This window comes from Podarcis muralis, chromosome 10 (assembly GCF_964188315.1).
Source record: "Podarcis muralis chromosome 10, rPodMur119.hap1.1, whole genome shotgun sequence".
Classification (NCBI taxonomy): domain Eukaryota; kingdom Metazoa; phylum Chordata; class Lepidosauria; order Squamata; family Lacertidae; genus Podarcis; species Podarcis muralis.
In genome coordinates, this window is record NC_135664.1 from 41072188 (window position 1) to 41089714 (window position 17527).

Below are 17527 nucleotides of genomic sequence, written 5' to 3' on the forward strand. Positions count from 1 at the left end.
TAAGCAGTTTACAAATTCCAACCGTAAGCAATCAATATAAAAAAATACAAAAATACAAATTCCATATTCAAAACAATACTACCAATACCATAAAAACAATTCCACATTTTAATTAGCATAATTAAATGTAAACATAAATAAGAACCATAAAAGCAAATCTTATACAAAAACATCCAAGTGCAGCATAATGACATAAAGGTAAAGGTAAAGGTACCCCTGCCCGTACGGGCCAGTCGTGTCCGACTCTAGGGTTGTGCGCCCATCTCACTTAAGAGGCCGGGGGCCAGCGCTGTCCGCAGACACTTCCGGGTCACGTGGCCAGTGTGACAAGCTGCATCTGGCGAGCCAGCGCAGCACACGGAACGCTGTTTACCTTCCCGCTGGTAAGCGGTCCCTATTTATCTACTTGCACCCAAAGGTGCTTTCGAACTGCTAGGTTGGCAGGCGCTGGGACCGAACAACAGGAGCGCACCCCGCCGCGGGGATTCAAACCGCCGACCTTCCGATCGGCAAGTCCTAGGCGCTGAGGCTTTAACCCACAGCGCCACCCGCGTCCCTGCGCCACCCGCGCCCTGCGCCACCCGCTGAGGCTTTAACCCACAGCGCCACCCGCGTCCCTGCGCCACCCGCGTCTCAAATATCATTTGAGATCTTTTAATGATGGTATAATGACATATCATCATTAAAAGATCTCAAATGATATTATAAAAACCACATAATACAATCACCGAAAATCATTAACCTACACATTCACACTGCCCAAAATTGATATAAACATGTAGTCCCCATATGTGCAATCACCCAACAGTCTTCTTGTACCCAGTGGCAGAGCTTCATGCTCCGGCACCAGGGGGCGGGGCTGGCGCGTGTCCTGGGGGCGGGGCATGCTGTCTGCAGGGGTGTGGTGCCCAGCACGGACGGACGGGGGTGATGGCACTCCACCGGGATCGTGCTGCTGGGGGCGGTGCACTCCCCCCACACTCCTCTTCCTCTGCCAGTGCTTGTGCCCATCATTTCATCGCATCCATTCCTCCCTATCTCTCATCTGGGGCAATATACTTATGTCTCCACCAGGCCATAGGCGCTTGTGGATTTGGTTATGCCCTTCTATCTTTTGTTTTTATATTCCATCCTGAAGAATATGAAAACCAATGGAAATTACGGAGCATGGAACAACACTTAATATCTACCCATTAACAAGAAAGGTACAAGTTAAACATGTTAAAAGTGCATGACTGGATATTGAAATCTTGTTTTACTCTGTTTCCAACAGCCCATGCACATTACGTCCATTGAACCAATGTGGATATCAACATTAGGCAGCAGTGAAGTACTAGTCCGAGGAGAAAACTTTTCAAATGCAGATGTTTTGATGGAAATGACTGGAACCAGTAGCTGCAAATCAGAGGAGTGAGTAAAAATACAATCAATTATTTTATCTTTGAAATTAACATGCACCTGTACCGCATAGACATTTATCCTAGAAATGTTTGGACTCATGATTAAAATATATAATCAAGATGGAGCCTTTTAACTGTGTGATTTAGACTTGCTTATTCACACTGTACTAATGTGTTCTTTTGTCGCATTAGTTCCAAAAGTGAAACTTTAGTAATCGCTGTAATAATCCCAGTTGTTTTAGGTTGTCCTCCTATTCCTTGGTAGATAGTCTGATCTCTATTTCCCCTCACTAGATTACTTCTATTCTTATTTTTAAATTTTCCACATCTGTGAGTGGAATTAAAAGCAATGTTCGTTCTTAAGATGCTTTCTTCCTCTTCTAAATCACATTACAAAATGAATTTTGATTGAATCCTTGGGCTTCATGTGTTGTTAATTTTGAGTTCCAGTGAGAGTTGGCTTGCAAACTGCTTTAAAATTAAACAGCATTTGGGTTTGGGGAGAATTTGAGAGATGTTCTTCTTCTTTTCAGAATATTTGTCACTAAAGTGTTAAATCGCACACACATGAAATTCTGTTTACCACCAAGTCGCAAAGAAGCCAAGAGCATATGTATAAAGAAAATTGGCTTTCCGTGTTCACTCCCTGTGACACTGTCTTATGTCTCTCTCCCTGCATGTACTGGAATATTTCCAAATGTCACCTGGAAGAGGTAATCTTAAATTGTTTTACTTCTTATAAAAAGTAGTACATTGAATATGACTGTGAAATAGTTAACGTAGTATCATAGCAGACCTTATTGTCACTTGTAGAGCCTTCAGTTTTATAGGGTGTGGCTAGGCTTTGAGATCAGATGTTCATGGTGCCATACCAATACATTCATCAGCTCAGCATTCATTCATTTACATTTGTATACCTCCCTGTACCAGGGTGGTTCACAACATAAAATTACAATTTAAAAAATACAAAATACATAAAAACATAAAATAAAAACAAAGACAACCCATTAATCCCCCCTTCTACAACACATTTTAAAAGGGCATTAGATGTCAGTCAGCCAAAGGCCAAGTTAAAGAGCCCAGCTGCACCCTTATCTGGACAGGGCCGGCCTAACTGCTCTGTTAACCTCTAGGTTAGATTACTGCAATGCATTATAGGTAGGACTGCCTCTGTAGTTTGGAAAATTCAGCTAGTGCAGAATTCAGCTCACTAAATAGGTTAGTCACTGAGGCAAGACAGTTTGAGCACATTACATCAATCCTGGTTCGACTGCACTGGCTACCATTTAGTTTCTGGGCCCAAATCAAAGTGCTGGTGCTATAAACCCTTAAATGGCTCAGGACCGCAATACCTCAAGGACCAGCCATCACCCCTCTATTATTGTCCATTCTGGGTCGCCCAACCACTGTTATAGTGTCCATTCTCTTGGCAGATCAAGATGAACAGGTAACATCAAAAGTTACAAGGCAATTAGAATAAGATCCGTTATTTGGCTATTGATCCAAACCCCCAAAATGTATTTTATGTAATTAACTGTTTACCTTTATCCTCTGTATGCTGCATTTTGTTTTATTGCTATGGCTAGTGGCTGATGCAAATAAAGATTCATTCATACATTCATTCATCCATCCATCCCAGCCATCACCACTCCCATGAGTGACTCCCATACCATTTCACAACCACTGCTGAAGAAGTCAGTCCACTAAGGAAAGGGAAGACAGCTGGTAGTCATTATGCTAAGAGTCCATTCAAAGTATTGTAAGAGCTAAACATTCTTATATATGCAGTGTGTGTATTGGAAACCTAAGTAGAACAACAAAAACCAATGCTCTATAGTTGTTAGCTTTAAAACCTACTGAAATATGTGACTAGATCTTACTGGAGATTATGTTGCTTACATGTCATGCTAGGCAGACTCCGATCAATTAAAACTCCTAAAAGATCAGTATGGAAGGGAATTTTGTCAAAAGAAGGCAGTGTACTGTAGGATCATACTGTCATACGCATGACACACAAATACTCCTTCCTTAAGCCAGGCTTGAGATTGACATTTGTGTTCGTGAATAAATTTGCTTTGCAGTCATACACTGAGAATAGTAGTTTTTTATTTACTGTGGGGTAACTGCGGGAGGCAGTGGAAGGTAGGGGTGCCTGGCGTGCTCCTGGTCCATGGGGTCACAAAGAGTCGGGCACGACTAAACAACAGCAACAAAATGTCTTCTGAGCTGCAAACTTGATTATTATTTTTTTATTTGAAGGAGACAAAAAAATTGTAGTTTTTGATTTACTGCGAGATAAAATGTTTTTTGAGCTGCAAACTTGTTTTTTTTAAATTTGAAGTAGACCCAAGTTCCAAGCTTATTTCCTTTCCCTTTTTTTTGCAGTGGAGGTCGCAACATGACTATACGTGGTAGACATCTAAATGTCACAGAAATGGTTTCTGTTTTAGATGGAGGGGGACAAAACTTGGCAGTAAGTGAACTCCCCTCCCCCCCCAAAAAATGTTGGCTATATTTACATTAATTATCAGTGCCACAATTCTGCAAACTGCCATAAAAGGCAAATGAGTGCCTTCCTGAAAAGTGTCATGATGTTTTGGTCCTGTATCATTAATATTCTTTTTCAGTAGATAATATTGCTGGAACTTGCTTCCCTTTCCCTTTCCCACCCCCCCTCCCTTTGGGGCTTCCAATGAAGGATAAAGGCTCTCTTATTTTGGAGAGTCTTTGGGTTTTTGCCAATTTGATTACCTTTTTTTTGCTGCTATTATCATTTGAACTTATATAGCTTGCTGATCAATAAATATTTCCTGGGCTGCTTACAAACAAACAAAGTACAATGATGAAAGTACACTGTTATAATGATTAACTGCAACAACAACAACAAAATAAATGGCAGCAAATAAAAAATCGTTACAGGGGAGAGCACGCGTAAAACAGCATGGATTTATAACACAATTAAAAAGGCTGAGTGAATAAAAAAATCCTGCTGCCAAGAATGCTATAGAGAAGGCTCCAGGGGAGCAGTTGCGCCACAATTTCACTTGAATTCCTTCACAGCTTCAGTTTTATCTCAACTTTCAAATGACTGGCTTGCTAGTGTGTATATCTAGCTCCCACTATAAAGCCCTCTCATGCTTGCTACTGTTCAGCTAAATGGGGAGCGTAATGAACATTAGCAAGTCAGTGGAAAGATTATGTTCAACTGAAGCTTCCAGGGAATACTGTCATGCTCAAATCACACCCCCAAAATTGCATTGTTTTAGTGTACATGATTTTTAGTGCATGTGGCATAGTGGATGGGAAGAAACAAAGCTGTGGAAGAAGAGCAAACAATCCATGTTCTGATTCTGAAATTACAGAAATTATTCCAGATAGTACATGACCATTCCTGTACATAGCCAATTACAGTGGTACCTCGGGTTAAGAACTTAATTCGTTCTGGAGGTCCGTTCTTAACCTGAAACTGTTCTTAACCTGAGGTACCACTTTAGCTAATGGGGCCTCCCGCTGCCAGCACGCAATTTCTGTTCTCATCCTGAAGCAGAGTTCTTAACCCAAGGTACTATTTCTGGGTTAGCGGAGTCTAACCTGAAGCGTCTGTACCCTGAAGCACCTGTAACCCAAGGTACCACTGTATTGCAATATTAATATCATTAGAGACTGAACAGGGGAAATATGTCTACCCCTGTGTAACATTACAGGCTTGCCCCATTTATCAAGCATAGGATTCCTTTTCAGGTAGTAAAAAAAAAGGCTATACACAATCTGTATCAAATATCCAAGTTCTGCAGAAAGGAATTCAATTGTTCAAATTAAAAAAAAATAGAATTGTCATACAGTTGGTTAGCTAGAATGCTTTATTCTGAACTTAACCTGTGAGAGAAAGTTTGTTTGGGGACCCATGCCTGCACATGTGTAAAAGCTAAAAAAACAGACACACACATAATTGTTGGGATTTTATACTAAATACCAGAATTTTACACGAGTGTATTATCACCAAAGTTTATGGGCCTTAGTCCAATTGTCTAGTGGATTGTGATGTGATTGGAATTTATAGCTTTAAATGCAAGTAAGCTGCAGCTTTTAGACTGCTTACTCTGCAGAAATAAATGAGCTTATTGTAGGAGTAAGCATTTTAAGGACTGTACTCCACCATAAGGTTTGAATTCAGACTTCTGCTTAGTGGAGTTCCAGTCGTGCTGGAGGAAGCCAGTTCCTCCTCCCTGCCCCAGTTCTGAAAACCATCTCCAGAGTGTTGGGTGACTGTCCAGAACAGCATGAGAAATGGGGAAGGGCGGCGGCGGGGAATCGATGAAAACAGCTGACCTATGTTCCGTTGGAGAGGCTCCATTGGATCTCAGTTGCTTCTGTGAATGGAAAGAGCCCTTCCGTTCACACAAGTGACCCCCTGAGTCCAGCACAAAGTGTCTTAACGTAGGCTTGCCATATGTCAGAAAAATTCTAGACACGTGCTGGTTTCTGGGTGTAAAAATGGTGTCAGGAGGGAGTTTTGCCGAAGTGGCAAAATATCAAGGGAAAACCCGGCTGTATGGCAATGGAATGGGGGGGGGGGGAATCAGCGTAAACAGCTCCAAAAGCTTAAAATCACTATTTTGGGGGGAGGTTTCCCCCAAAAAGCTCAACAAAAAATGGCTACCCTACTTAAGGAATATTGTGTACAGTGGTACCTTGGTTTACAACCATAATCCGTTCTGGAGGTCCATTTGTAAACCCAAACAGGTTGTAACCCAAGGCGCGTTTTCACCAATGGGGCCTCCAAAAAAAAATTTGCTCGTAATCCAAAAAAAATGGGTTGTAATCCAAAAAAAGGTTGCAAACCAAGACATGCACTTTTGGGTTTGATGTGTTTGTAATCCAAAATGTATGCAAACGAAGGTACCACTTTATATGAAAATATTAAGTTAAATTCCATGGAATTCTGTGATGTAAGCATCATAACTGTGCATAGAATTGCAGCCAACATATTGGCTACAATTTAACAATGTGTACTATACAGTGGTACAGTGGTGCCCCGCAAGACGAATGCCTCGCAAGACGAAAAACTCGCTAGACGAAAGGGTTTTCCGTTTTTTGAGTCATTCCGCAAGACAAATTTCCCTATGGGCTTGCTTCGCAAGACGAAACGTCTTGCGAGTTCTTGCAAGTTTGTTTCCTTTTTCTTAAAGCCGCTAAGCCGTTAATAGCCGCTAATAGCCGTGCTTCGCAAGACGAAAAAACCGCAAGAGGAAGAGACTCGCGGAACGGATTAATTTCGTCTTGCGAGGCACCACTGTACCTCGAGTTAAGAGCTTAATTCATTCTGGAGGTCCGTTCTTAACTGAAACTGTTCTTAACCTGAGGTACCCCTTTAGCTAATTGGGGCCTCCCGCAGCTGCCGCCACCGCACCACCGCGCGATTTCTGTTCTCATCCTGAAGCAAAGTTCTTAACCCGAGGTACTATTTCTGGGTCAGCAGAGTCTGTAACTTGAAGCGTCTATAACCCGAGTTACCACTGTATACAATTTGGCAGTGCTTTATAGTTTTCTCATTTTCCCCCTTTCCCCCTTTTTCTTTTTCTAGAAATTTACATGCCGCAGTGACAGATCTGAGTGTAATTTTACAACACCAGCTGTTAATACTGAGAAAAGTAATGTAAAAGTTGTTCTAAAAGTTGAAACGAAAAATATACCTTGCATTGAATTTCGATATGAACCTGACCCTGAATTTATTCACTATGAACTGACAACTGATATGCATCCTGCCTTGGAGTTAAAAATACATGTAAGATGCTGGTTTGGGTTTTTATAAAGAGAAAACACAAATCTTCTATTTTAAACATTCATATGCTAAATTCTTTGAATTTGGTGCATATTTCACACTTCATAGTATTTTCTTATCTCTTTCCAGAAAAAAAATGATGGGTTAAATATTTCTAAACGTGAGATTGCCGTTTTTATGTCCTGCATGGCTGCTGAGAAATTGCTAAACATAACTTTCACTGTTCAAAATATTTCGCAAACGGAAAGTCGCAGCACTATTTACTGCAGAGCCCAACAGACATCCGATGACAAGATTGATACATCCAGTGTGAAGGTTTATGTGAGTAAAAGCTTATGGACTCTATATTTTTTCTTATTACATGTGAATATACTATTTAATCTAACATAAAACAAAGAAGAAAATACTGCCATGGGATTAAATGAACAAAGAAACATAAGTATTTTATAGTCTTAACCAAAATTTTCAATTCTTTAATTAATATATTATTCTCAGTGTGACATTCACAGTTACCAAATAGCAGTTAGCAAAGATAAGGACAATACCTTAATTTCATTTCTTGCTTGATTAAGAGAGTATCGGCACAAAGCTATGAGCGTGCACTAGCAATAAGTTCCATGGGTCAGTCAGACAGAACATCCTCCAGAGGATGTCTTGCAAAGCAAAGGTCCTATGACTACCAATGTGAGCACCCTACATCCACCGTCCGAAATTATTGAGCACCTGGGCGACTCTCAGTGTAAAAATACCATCAGAATAAAGGGCAGCCAGTCGCCACAAAAAACGGTAAACTCCAAACATTCTTCGGAAAACAACTGACAAAGATTAGACTTCAGTAAAGCCAAGTGCAACTTTAGCTTTCTAACACGGAATATCGCAGGCTGGCTTAAAAAGGCATCTGACCTGTCCTTTGTTAAGTTCACCCAAGGTTATGACATTATATTTTTACAGGAGACTTGGAGTACAAGCAAAATAGATGTTAATGGCTTTTCCTCGTTCTGCCTCTCAGGATCACTAAGCAACAAAGGGGGGGTTGGCGAGTCAAAGGTGGTCTGGGTATTTTAGTTTCAACAAGGCTGAGGGCTACCCTAGTAAAATTGGAGCCCCTGAACCATCTGGCCATAGCCCTGTTAGTGAGATGTAGTTTCTATAGCCTGTTACTGATTAACGTATATCCATGGGCTTGAAGGTCAACTATCACCACATTGGAAGAAGTACATTCTCTCCCGGCACTTGCTTGTAATGTCGGAGCCCTGTATTGCATAAATTTTCTCTCTCTTCAAAATATGCTTCCCAATAAGTAGATTAGTTTGCTTTGATTCTCTTACTTTGGTAATATTTGTGACACCAACGTAAATGTCTTAAGGATTCATCAATCCAAACTGAGACTTAAACTAACCTGGGTGGGGGGCGTTTATGACCTCCAAAAGTTCCCCCATGAGGGAATGCATTTGGGCTAGAGTCCCCCCACCCTGCTGTATCAAGGGTGTGTGTGTGTGTGTGTGTGTGCACATGCGCACAGCTCATCAAAGGCAGAAAAGCCCAGTTTTCAAGAATCAAATATAAAATCAATTAAATTAAGAACAAAGGGGATCAAAACTGTATGAAAACAGGTACGCTTGGACATTATTTTTTTCTGTATCAATACTTGTATGATAAATATGCAGTGCAAAATATAGGTAACCAGATGCCAGGCACAAATACTGATGTGTTATACTCCTTCAACATGATCTTACAGTAACTATAATTTAGAAACGGAAGTGCTGGTAGAAAACCATATGATTTGATTTTACATTAAAAAATCCCAAAGATATAGCTCCAGAATTAATATGGGGCAAATATTTGTGCATCTTAGTTTTCCCCGAGTCTTTTGTGGGGAGCAGATTGGTAATGTTGAGCATTATTTTTGTGTTGTCCCGTTTTCCCTTGTGTTGTACAATTGATTTAATCTTGGGTTAGATAGCACTGTTGAGTTTCCTTCTTTCCTGCATCGCTTCTATATATAGCAGCTCAGTCATTGTTATTTCAGTCATGCTTGGAGCTGCAGCTCCCTGTGCGAATGGAGTGCTAGAAGGAGAGGTAACAGTGTCTATGGTTTCGTCTATTGATTTCAACACATAGTATTAGCTCAGCTGCAGTGTGCTGTTTTTTCCAGCCACAGAAGAAGGAAAACAACCCAGAGAGGAGGGTCAAGAACTACATATCAATATAGGTCTTTCTTACATATTCATTTCCCCCTCCCCAATCCACTAGGTCAAGCTGGGAAACTTTAAGCAAGAAGTTCCAAAAGAAGCACACAACTATTCATATTTGACCCTTCTTTTGTTAATCCCTGTAGTCATTGCTGGTAAGTAGCACTATTCATGTGTCCAGTTTTCCATCTGTTAAAAATTAGTAAGCGCATGCAATGGTGGTCAGTGGGGTGGTTTGTTAAGTGAAAGACCCAGCAGCCCTGACACAGCAATCTGTGATGGATGAGACTTTCTGCCTTTGTTTTGTGCTGGAGGAGGAGGAGGGAGGGAGGGAGGGGGGTTTAGTAGCCAACACATGCAAGCTTACAGTTCTTGCATAGCTGGTCATTCCCTAATAACATCAGCAACCGGTACCCACACTGGGGCAACCAACTTCTTTGTAACAATGTGTTGTATGGTGGCGGTCACTACTACCTTTTGGTGACTATTATGAGACACAGCTGTTTTCAAAGTACTGCAGATTCCCGTTTTTGCCCTTTGTTTTGATAAAAAGAATGCAAATTAGTATATTTGATGGTTCTTATTTCTGCTTTTTATTGAGTACAGTGCTACCTCAGGATGCGAATGGGGATCCGTTCCGGAGCCCCGTTCGCATCCCGAACAGAATGTAAGACACAACAGCACGTCTGCACGTGCCGCGTTTCGCTGCTTCTGCACATGCGCGTGACGTCATTTTGGCCGTCTGCGCATGCGCGAGCGACGAAACCCAGAAGTAACGTGCTCTGTTACTTCTGCTTCACCGTGGAGTGCAACCCAAAAGCGCTCAACCTGAAGCGTATTTATTCCGAGGTATGACTGTATCAATTTTTTTCCCCAGTTGCAATTTTCGTGACCCAAAGAAAATCGAAGCAGTTGAACCGTAAACTGAGTGAACACCTGGAGCTTTTGGAATGTGAACTCCGCAAAGAAATACGTGAAGGTGTGGATTTTAATTTTTTTAGAGCTCTTTTGAGGATGAGGCGCCTCCTGGTCTATCAAGTGCATGTATTCCTTCAAGTAGATCACCATTCTGTGATTTCCCATAGTCATAACACACAGAATTCCTTCTTCATGTTAATATTAGCAGTTCTGTGATAGCATGAGGTTATATCAGGGAAGGCCTGTGTGGTGCGGCAGATGGTAGTAATTGGCTGCCATCATTCTCTAGAAGCCAAGGGGAAGAGAGATCAGCTGCTTTCGAGCAGAATATAATGCAGTGATGTTGGAAGCAGAAAGTGGCTGGGTCAGCACCATGTGTGCAGGTATTGATTAGCCAGTGGCACCTATTATGGGCACAAACTGACATAACTAAGTGTGTTGTGTCTCTCCCTCCACTGCTGCCCCACAACTGCTCCTGGTAAGAATCTAGGCCCCAATTTGACCTCTGTGCAGCTGCCATTTACTACTGCCAGCCCACCATCTTTGTACCACTACATTGTGTTCAACAGTGCAGGTAAATGGGATATTTATTTACGTGCCTTTAGTGCCATTTGCCCAGTATTATGGAATGCTCTGCCCATACAGATTCAGCAGGCACCTTTTGTTCCAACTCTTAAAACTTTCCAGTTCCATCAGGTTTATTCAAGCAGCTAAGAATACATCTTTCCATAGCAGTTAGCTAATTTCTGCTTTTAACATTCTTATATGACTTTTACTGTAAGATTTTATATATAATCGTCGTAAACTGCTCTGCTATTTTTATGAATAAATAACTATTAAAAATCATATGCGATCAACATTTCCCATTGCATTAAAAATGAGTACAGAGATAAATGTATGCTGTGAAAACCGTCTCATGATAGCTACTTTCCAATATCGCTTTGAAAGCTGTAATTAAGATAATGTTATATTACAAAAACCAGCACTCCAGGGGATCTTTGTTTCTTGCAGGCTTTGTAGAGCTGCAGATGGAAAAATTGGATGTGGTTGATAGTTTTGGAACCATCCCCTTCCTTGACTACAAACACTTTCTTATTCGAATTTCCTTCCCGGAGGTAAACGACTGCTTATGTATTTGTTACAAACTTTTTGCAGTAATTGAAATCGCCCAAGTTGTAAACGTGTCATGGCTTTGCATAGTTAAATGACCTTTATAATAAAAGGGCAGCGCTTACACAGAATAAACCTTGCTGATTTTAAGATTTGGGGTTTGGTTATGTTTCTGTTGCTGTTGAGCTTTTGTGGGATTTTTGAGGTTGAACTCAGCTAACTCAGTGGAAGCCAGCACAAAGACTCGCACTACTGCAATGGGACTCTTCGCCCCATGTGCCCCTGCACCTTCCCAAAATCCACTCTGAAGGGTTAGGAGAACCCCAGAACAGTGCACAGGAGCAGAGGGGACATGCCATTCATCAAAGTATTATCAGGGCATGTTGTTTTGCTGCCAGGTCACCTCAGGTGCTGTGACATTCTACTAAAAAGTTCACCGAAGTTGACTTCAACCCAGAAAATTATTACGTGAATCCAGTTTGCTTATAAAAATATGGGGCAGTTTATGCAAAGGTCTCCCTATGAAAAATCATTTGGTTATTGTGTGCATGCAGCTTCATCATATGGGCCAATCCAAACCACTGCTTTTTATTTGAATGCTTTATCTATTTTGCAATCTTTTGTTTTGCAATCTTCTGTCAACATCATAGTCGTCAATCTGTTATTTTAGGCTGGAGGCACGTCGTTTATCTTGATTGAAGACTCCAGTGAACCCCTTGTAAGTGTTTTACATATAATTTTAGTTCTCTTACAAAGGAGGCAACTGGTTTAACAGAAATGAAAACTGGTTAGTATGATTCTTTTAGTGTTTCTAGCGAATTTCTGTTGTCATTTTATGCTGTATCTTGCTTTGAATTCCTATACAGAAAATGCAACAGATAACTTTTATAAATAAGAAAAAACTGTAAGAATCTGTCAACCTGGGGAACGCTACCTCTTCCCAGATCCATTCTCAAATACGTTCACAGGCAGAACTAATGTTTAATTAGGGTTTTAAACCACTAATTAAACATGTATCCAGGAGACGGAGGGGGGAAGTTGTCCTTGTGCCTTTCCTCCTACGAAGACCAGGAGTGCCTTTCCCCTAGGATTGCTCGCTCAGGGGGCAGTCTGGGGACAGAAGAGCCAGGTTGAAAGAAAGGTTTCCCCCCACTTCTTACCTGTCCCCTGACAGTCACAGATCAGATCACTCTGAGCCACCCAACTCATAGTGATCCATGTCTGTCTGAACCCGAGTTGATGCTCAGGTCCCTCCAAAGGCCCAATTTGCCTCAGGACAAAACTGAATCCACTGCACAGCCTTCATATCTATCTGCTCTGTGCTGTTATTGATAGGGATACTTATAAATCCTTGCTGTATGGGAGTTAATGAAGTTTGAAATCCTCACACTCTTCTTTTTCAGAGAATAAAGAATACAGTGAATCTTAAAACCTGCTAACAGGGATGGTGAAGCTGTGGCCCTCCAGATGTTGTTGTACTACAATTCCATCTCCCTGAGCACTGACCATGCCCATTGGAGCTGATGGGAGTTGGCATCCAACATCCTTTGGAGAGAGACAACCCATCCCTGTCCTAGCAGATCCTAGTAGTGGTTGGTTAAAATAATATTACCTTGCCTGCCTGAAGATCTTTTTTTGTTTGTTTGTTTTGTATTCAACAACAATGTTTTTTGTATTCGATGCTTGCAGCTATAATTTATAATAAAATGAACAACATATTAAAAACAAAGAAACATACATACAATTCATGTATTTCAGAGCAGAAATCCTGAGGGGAAGGATGAAAGCATTACAGCATTGTACGCCTTAATTTGTAACAAGCATTTTCTTGTTACTCTGATTCATACGCTTGAAAAACAGAAAACCTTCTCTGTAAAAGACAGGTATGCTACAGAACTTAGATTCTTCGAGTTGTAGAAACGTGAAAGAACAACCTGCACATATAGAAATGTTGTGTTTCTGTTGACTTTGATCCCTCACACTGCTCCAAAAAAGAATCTCATTAGTCAAACTTCTGGAAAGAAAATGTAGGTGGTAAGCAATGAAGTTTTGGTTCAGAGTACTTAATGAAATTAATGGAGCTGCCTTAGTCATGTTCATTAGTTCAGTGAATCTACTCTGAATAAAACGTGGTTGAATACAACCTGTATCTGATTCTTACACAGGTACTTTCACTGTTATGTCTGTGTAATTACCTTGAAATAGAAAGAAACAGATTTGAATCTTGCTAAGAGTTCAGTAACTTAGAATATTGAAACAGAATATGCAGACCAAATTGCACTAAGGCACTCTTCTGTAGAATGAAATTAACATATTCATTGGTGTTAGTTATTCTGTTTTGTGAATACTAATAGACATTCTGGGCTTTATTGGATTAAACGACTTGGAAGATTGACTGGATGGAATAGCTAAAAACCAAAACTGGACAGCTAGGACAATGCTAATACAAAGGGGCACCCAGTAAGATAATTAACTCACTTCTCTCCAACCCTTGCAGTTGTGGGGTTGGGGTGTTTTGAGGGTTGAAGTGGCAGGCCAAGTTAAGGATTCGTCTCCACTGAAGTGAAATTCCAGGTACTGAAGATAACTGGAGGTTACTTTTTTTAGCTGCATAATTTACACAAGTTACTTATTCATCTCATAGGAGCTTCCAGCAATCATTTTCCTTCACTTGAAATAATACAAAAAGTTGGCAGCAGTGTTTAATGGTCTAGACTAGCCTTTCCCAACCTTGGGTCTGCAGATATTGTTGAAATACAGCTCCCATCATCCCTAGCTGGAAGGACCAGTGGTCAGGGATGATGGGAGTTGTAGTCCAACAAAATATCTGCAGACCCAAGATTGGGGAAGGCTGGTCTAGAAAATAACTACAGTGTTCCTGCCACATGTCCTTTTCTTTGGTTACCTGTAGAGTGATGGACAGAGTTTAAAACTGTGGCATTTTGGTTCTTAGGTCTATGGACAGTACAAGTCTTGGTTTAATTTGAGACCTACTCCTGGAGCTTTGTCATGTGGACCATTTATACTCACTGCCTTATGTTAACAAGCGATCGTGCATTTTGTATCCTCCAGTTTATTGTTCTCCAGGTTTTCTTAGTAGTTCTATTTTATTTTATTTTATTTTGGAAGTGCTGGTATTTCCTTCAACTTTATGTGACAGCTGCCAGGATGAGTGTGGCAGCATATAAATCGAGTTAGCATTGCTATTACTTAGGTAATGATGTAGGCAGAATTACATATTAGCTTATATTCAAGTTCTTCCTCTTTTTGTCATTAAATTTATTATTCTCTTTATAAACAGATGCTTGTTTGCATCATTCTTGACGATCGCACTACAAACAAACCTAGTCTACTTAACCCATATTCTAGAGGTCTTGACAAGGGATTTGATGGAACAGTCTAGCAATATACAACCGAAACTGCTGCTAAGGCGTACAGAGTCAGTGGTAGAAAAACTGCTGACGAACTGGATGTCTGTTTGCCTCTCCGGTTTTCTTCGGGCAAGTATTGTATCTTTTCATTATACTTGCTTGTTTTCATGCAGAAGGAACCACTTGTGATGTGCATGTACAGCAGCTTTCTTGCCTAGCAGTTTGTTCAGTACTTAGTAATATGCACACACTCGAAGAGTCCCCTTCAGTTCAGTGGAATACGTTTGCATGAACAGGTTTTATTTTGAATCATTAAAGGAATGGGAACCCCACATTTGAGCACTCATAAATATTCGGGGTAAAAGATGAGGAGTAGGAAAATGAGCTGTTTAGAGAAGGAAGAAGCCTTTCCAGGTTCATCTGTGGCATCTACCATTTCAAACATTGCTTCATATTTTTTAAAGAGAAGCCACATGTACATAGGCAAAAACGTGAAACATACAGGTAGAACGCATTTTGTGATAATTGCACATGTGTCTCTTCCACTAAATGTATGCAAAACTGCATCCTGCAGCTGGCTGCCGCTTCCCATTACACATACATTATATTTAGATGTGAAGAAATACCATATTTTTCGCTTTATAGGATGCACCCAACCATAGGACGCACCTTGTTTTAGAGGGGGAGAACAAGGGAAAAAAATTCTCCCCCTCTCTGCTCAGCGCCCCTTCAGCGAAGCAGCAGGAGAAACGGAGCCCCTTCCATTTCTCCTCCTGCTTGGCTGAAGGGGCGCTGCACAGCTCTCCCTCTCTGCTGAAGCCAGGAGAGCAAGACTCTCCTGGCTTCAGCGAAAGGAACCAGAAGCCTGCGGAGCGCAGCGGGAACTCGCGCTGCGCTCCACAGGCTTCAGGCGGCTATCCCTGAAGCCTGGAGAGCGAGAGGGGTTGGTGCGCACCGACCCCTCTTGCTCTCCAGGCTTCGCGTTGCTATCGCTGAAGCCAAGGAGCCTGCATTCGCTCCATAGGACGCACACACATTTCCCCTTAATTTTTGGAGGGGGAAAAGTGCATCCTATAGATCAAAAAATACGGTAGATGAGCATGCAATCTATATGTGGGGTTCATGTCTTTCCCTACATGGAAATGCCTATTATTTGCAGCAGACTTTAAGCAGAGCAGTTTTTCTGGTTGTTTCCCCTCTGTTTAACAAATAAGTTGTAATGCATAGAGAAATGCAAAGAAAAGAGGCTATAACTATAAGCCAGTGTGGTGTAATGGTTAAGAGTGGTAGACTCGTAATCTGGGGAACCGGGTTCGCGTCTCCGCTCCTCCACATGCAGCTGCTGGGTGACCTTGGGCTAGTCACACTTCTCTGAAGTCTCTCAGCCCCACTCACCTCACAGAGTGTTTGTCGTGGGGGAAAAAGGGAGAGGAGAATGTTAGTCGCTTTGAGACTCCTTCAGGTAGTAATAAAGCAGGATATCAAATCCAAACAACTCTTCTTCTTCTTCTTCTTCAATAACATTGTGTTTCATTATGTTTCTTAGGAGACATTTGGGGATCCATTCTATATGCTTGTGACAACCCTAAATCAAAGGATAAACAGAGGCCCTGTGGATGTAATAACCTGCAAGGCCTTGAACACACTAAATGAAGACTGGTTACTGTGGCAAGTAACTGATTTCAATACAGTGGTATGTCTTGTTAATTGTGTGTCCAGCAAATGAAACCAACAAGTCTTGTATGGTAGAAACTATATGGCTAAGCAGGGGTGGAATTCTAGATCAATAAGTGGTCTCACATATGTAGTCTACGGTCGAATTGTGGTTCTTCATAGACTGACATTCATAACAGATTCTAGTGTTATGAGAGGGAGAGAAAAAAATGCCAGATTGCTTTCTCCACACCATCTATAATTCGTGAGATAGGTCACTTAGTTTTTAGAGATGGATTATTTTGAGGCTGAGAGATACTGGCTGAAGTTAACAAGCTTCAAGCTAATACACTCTCACATCAACTTTCCCAGTATGGTTGCAAGATCAGAAGCACTTCTGTTTCCAAGTAGCCAAAGTTTATCTTATTATCTGAACCATGACAAACTGGAGCTTAATCTATAGTTTGTCCAAACAACCAAAGATAAAATTGTGATTTCTGATCCTATCTTATTTGGATAGGCCATACCTAAAAACACCAGTTCAAATAAATAAAATACTGTTCAATTTATTTATCTGGAAGCAGATACTTACAATTTCATGCCTGCATCAGAAGAGATAAGAGGCAGTTATTTCATACATGAAAACTATGCCTTAGCATTATGACTAGATCAGGTTACTGACTTGCCTGAGTCCACTCAGCTTGCTTTTGGGTATGAGATTGAACTCTGCTATATGTGGCCCAAACTTAGCACACTAGCTCAGTTGGGATTGAGTAACTGTGAAGTGTGAAAACATGTTTTTGAAAGATCTATATTAATTTCCTCTGACATAATACAAGATTTGCTAACACAGATGATAATGATTTCGATACAAGTGGTTTACATATGACTGCTTGAACATTAAGATAATCTTTGGAGGCCCTGCTCCAAGCGAAGTGTCAGGTGGCTGTCAAGGAGAGTGCTTTTTCAGTGGTGGCACCTCGGCTATGAAATAGGCTCTTCAAAAAAACTTCTTTGGCACCAGCTATAAGGTCTTTTCAGTGGCAGGTGGTTATCTTCTTATTCACCAAGGGTTTTTTTTGTGCTTTAAGTCTGGGTTGT

General features: G+C 41.0%; 1 protein-coding gene across 1 annotated transcript in view; it reads left to right on the plus strand.

Annotated features, from left to right (window-relative positions):
* PLXNC1 (plexin C1) overlaps positions 1–17527 on the plus strand; it is a 60274-nt gene that overhangs the window by 30624 nt on the left and 12123 nt on the right. The window contains exons 11-22 of the mRNA XM_028747163.2: positions 1274–1410; positions 1934–2113; positions 3786–3873; positions 6985–7185; positions 7312–7503; positions 9436–9529; positions 10252–10353; positions 11304–11407; positions 12073–12120; positions 13161–13285; positions 14704–14902; positions 16320–16466. Of these exons, the coding sequence (XP_028602996.2) occupies positions 1274–1410; positions 1934–2113; positions 3786–3873; positions 6985–7185; positions 7312–7503; positions 9436–9529; positions 10252–10353; positions 11304–11407; positions 12073–12120; positions 13161–13285; positions 14704–14902; positions 16320–16466 (1617 nt within the window). The remainder of the gene's footprint in view (positions 1–1273; positions 1411–1933; positions 2114–3785; positions 3874–6984; positions 7186–7311; positions 7504–9435; positions 9530–10251; positions 10354–11303; positions 11408–12072; positions 12121–13160; positions 13286–14703; positions 14903–16319; positions 16467–17527) is intronic.